The sequence below is a fragment of the Syngnathus floridae genome, chromosome 17, assembly GCF_059516105.1.
Source record: "Syngnathus floridae isolate MCC-2025c chromosome 17, RoL_Sflo_1.0, whole genome shotgun sequence".
Taxonomy (NCBI): domain Eukaryota; kingdom Metazoa; phylum Chordata; class Actinopteri; order Syngnathiformes; family Syngnathidae; genus Syngnathus; species Syngnathus floridae.
The window spans coordinates 257,452-260,817 of record NC_142429.1 but is presented as its reverse complement, the minus strand read 5'-3'; the positions used below and the strand labels follow the sequence as shown (position 1 = coordinate 260,817).

At 53.3% G+C, this 3,366-nt stretch overlaps 1 protein-coding gene and 1 long non-coding RNA gene across 2 annotated transcripts; both read left to right on the top strand.

Moving 5' to 3' along the window:
- The first annotated feature begins 974 nt into the window (after window positions 1-974).
- Window positions 975-2,078, top strand: LOC148383089 (uncharacterized). The gene is made up of 4 exons (XR_015853506.1): window positions 975-1,427; window positions 1,512-1,582; window positions 1,719-1,823; window positions 1,955-2,078. It is a non-coding gene; the product is annotated as an uncharacterized LOC148383089 (long non-coding RNA).
- Window positions 2,079-2,206: 128 nt separating this feature from the next.
- LOC148383088 (janus kinase and microtubule-interacting protein 3-like) lies at window positions 2,207-3,112 on the top strand. The gene is made up of 4 exons (XM_088357003.1): window positions 2,207-2,266; window positions 2,482-2,544; window positions 2,631-2,729; window positions 2,819-3,112. Exons 1-4 carry the CDS (start codon window positions 2,207-2,209, stop codon window positions 3,110-3,112), a joined length of 516 nt encoding a protein of 171 aa, XP_088213129.1.
- Window positions 3,113-3,366: the final 254 nt, after the last annotated feature.

Sequence of the window (3,366 nt, the reverse complement as noted above, 5' to 3'; positions counted from 1 at the left end):
GAAAATCGCTGAGCTCAGCGCAGTCATCAGGAAACTGGAGGATCGAAACGCCCTGCTTTCTGAAGAGCGCAATGAACTGGTAATTTATTGACGGCACGCTTGAAGGTTTGCGCTACGTTTGATGCGCGCCATCCAGCGAGGCACCCATTGCGCTTGCTTATTAGTTGAGCGGCGCGGCGAGTCGGTTGCCTGGTAGATGTCTTTTATTGGGAGCCAAAGCCACGATTCCGTTCAAACCGATGCAAAAGGAATGGATACGTTCTGGCCCGCGTGTTGTGCGTCTTTCACATCCCGCACTTCATGCTTGCAGCTAAAGCGACTGAGAGAAACAGAAAGCCAGTTTCTGCCACTCCTGTACAAAAACAAACGCCTGAGCAGGAAGAATGAAGAACTCTCGCTGGTGCTGTGTCGCCTTGAAAACAAAGTGCGCTTTGTCACCCAGGAGAACGAGGAGATGGCAAGCTTGGTAAGTCGACGCGGACAACGGCGGCGTGCCAACAGAGTCCACTGCATTTGTGTTCCACAGAGAAGGCCTAGTTCGCTCAATGACCTGGACCGCGGTTGCGGCCAGCAGGACGGTGAAATGGAGTTCCTTCAAGTTGTGGAGCAGCGGCACATCATCGACGACTTGTCCAAGGTCTTCAGGCAGGCGACTCGGTGCACGTACGGCAGCGCCGCGCTCGCTCGCTGTCGCCAGGAAACCTTTTCCGTCCAAAGCTTGGCCGGCGGCCGCCATCCAAAAAATTGGCCCCTTAAATTCCGACCTTTCAAGCAGGAGCATTGTGCGCACGCGTTTGAACACGCTTTAGACTTGTTTTGCCGTTTTCAGCAGCTCAAAGCTCCCGTTTTGTCAGCGCCTTTGCCACTCGCTGTGCGCTGAAAACGACGGACTTGCCCGGCTGCTCAGCCCGTCAACCATGAGCCGCGAGCGCGACGTCATTGTCCGTAGGCAGCTAGTGGCAAAATGCACCCTGTTAGAGTTGCGCTCGCTCCAACTTATTTTGCAAGAACCACACGGGAGACAAGTAAGTTCTTTTGGACACCTGCAGGTGGAGAGTCCATCCGTTGTACGAATGAAGTCTGACTCTCGGCTCCTGCACGAGCATTTTAATTAAGAGAAACAGGGTGGGTGTAAGAGTGGATTGAATAGAGGAAGCCCTTGACCTCTAGTCAAAACATAGCAAGGGGTGTTTTACGACTTTGTGTAGGAAGGGATAAGCGATAGGGATAAATAAGGGATAAATAATATTATTTATTACAGGTCGCAGTCAAAGTCAAAGCAACACAATGATACGATAAAGATAATCTGGAAAACCCTGACACACCCTGTAGTTGTCACTTTTGGAAAAGACGAGCGTCCCTCCAATCATCGCCGGTGACGTGTTTTTCAGGCTCTGGAGACAGGAGCTCATGTCAGAAATGTCATTGTGAGTCGCGTTTGTTTCTGCGCCGGAGCCGTTCGTTCCCTTTGCATCCAAAGAATCTCAAAGGCGGATTATTTGTGTCGACAGGAGAGAGATTTGCTGCTACGATACCGACGTCGAGAATCTCTGAGGAGGAACAAAGCGTGAGGTCCTGTAAGGTGAGTCTGTTTGTTTGCGGCTGCTTGGTGTTGCGCAAGATGAAATGGCCTTTTTCTCGCTATCGTTCCTCTCGTCGATTCATCGTGAGGTGTCGCTTCAGTTTGTTCAGAGAGATGTTTGCTTCCGCGCCCGCAGGTCATCGAAACATTTTACGGCTACGACGAAGACGTGTTGGTGGACTCGGACGGATCGTCCTTGTCTTTTCACACCGACAGAACCCCCGACACGGAACCCGAAGAGGTAGCCCGCCATTTCTGCCAGCGTATTGGCACCAAACATTCCTCTTCAGCCTGGAATCGGACTCGTCTTTGCGTCGCGGGTGCTTTGTCGCCGGTCTGACTGATTCTGGTACTATTGGTGTGTGCATGAAGAGGCGGAGCTTCGCTACCGCCAGCTGACGCAAGAATATCAAGCGCTGCAACGAGCCTACGCTCTGCTAGCCCAGACCAGCGAAAGGGGACTACGACGCCGAGAAGGAGATCAAGGTGGCGCCCCTTCCCGCAACCCCCGGCCGGGTCGCAGCCTCCCCGTTCTCACCCAGCCTCGGGTGTTCTCTGGTCTGAAAGGAGGAGGAGGAGCCTCCCTCCTCCTCCTTTCAGACCAGAGAAAAGCTGATGGTAGAAATGGGTCACTATCAAAGCAGAGTAGCAGATCTGGAGTCAGCGCTGAAGCAACAAGGACAGGTAAGCTCATCAATGAGCACACCTTTTTCTCAGACAAAATAGCTACATTCTTCAGTCACTCATCCGTCTGGCATTACTGGACCAACCCCCCCCCCCCCCCCCCCCCCGAACGTGGCTGGGAAAATGCGGAGAAAAGCAAATGTCATTTTCCAGTCAACCAAAGAATTTGTGGATGAAAATGACACAACATTCCAAAGCTAGTTTGTCTCTTCTAGAATGTCAAGTGGGTGGAGGAGAAGCAGCTGCTGCGTCAGAGCAATCAGCAGTTGGCCGAAAAGGTGACGGAAAGAAAGGCGCTGGGCGGAGTCGCTTGGCGTCACACCTGTCGGGAAGCCCCGCAGATGAGGTCTGACTGTCTTTTCAGGTCAGGCGGATGGAGGCGGAAGAAGCGCGTCTGAAAGAGCACATCCAGGATATCCGAGACCAAAACGAACTGCTTGAGTTCCGCATCCTGGAGCTGGAGGTGGGAAGACTCGCACAAGCGTGTTGAGGCCAGAGATGTGACGGACGGACGGACGGACGGACGGACGGATGCATGCCTCTGCCTTTCAGGAGAGGGAGTGGCGCTCCCCCGTCTTGAAGTTTCTGCAAGTCCGTTTCCCAGACGGCCTCAGCCCTTTGCAGATCTACTGCGAGGCCGAGGGCGTGAGCGTACGTAAGGCGTCCCTCGCAACCCGAACCTTAACCCGAGGTCCCAGAACACCTTACATTGCTCCTTGCGCCTTTCCCCCGGACATCGTCATCAGTGATCTGATGAAGAAGCTGGACATCCTGGGCTATAACGCCGTAAGTGTATGTCGAACTCCTTATGTTCGCACTCCACGAGACTCGGCGGCTCAAATGTGACTTTTGGAAGGCTTTGCGCTGAAAGAAGCTTGTTGACGCTGTGCCTTTGGGCTCTTGCAGAATCTCACCAGCGAGGAGCAGGTGGTCGTGATTCACGCCAGGACCCTTCTCACCCTAGCCGAGAAGGTAACGCGCACGTCCACGCACGCTCTCGCATTCTGCTTATGTGACAGCAGCCTTTCCTCAGTGGTTAGAATACATCAAAGTGACCAAGTCAACACTTCAACAGAAGATGTTGGACATTGAAAGTGAGA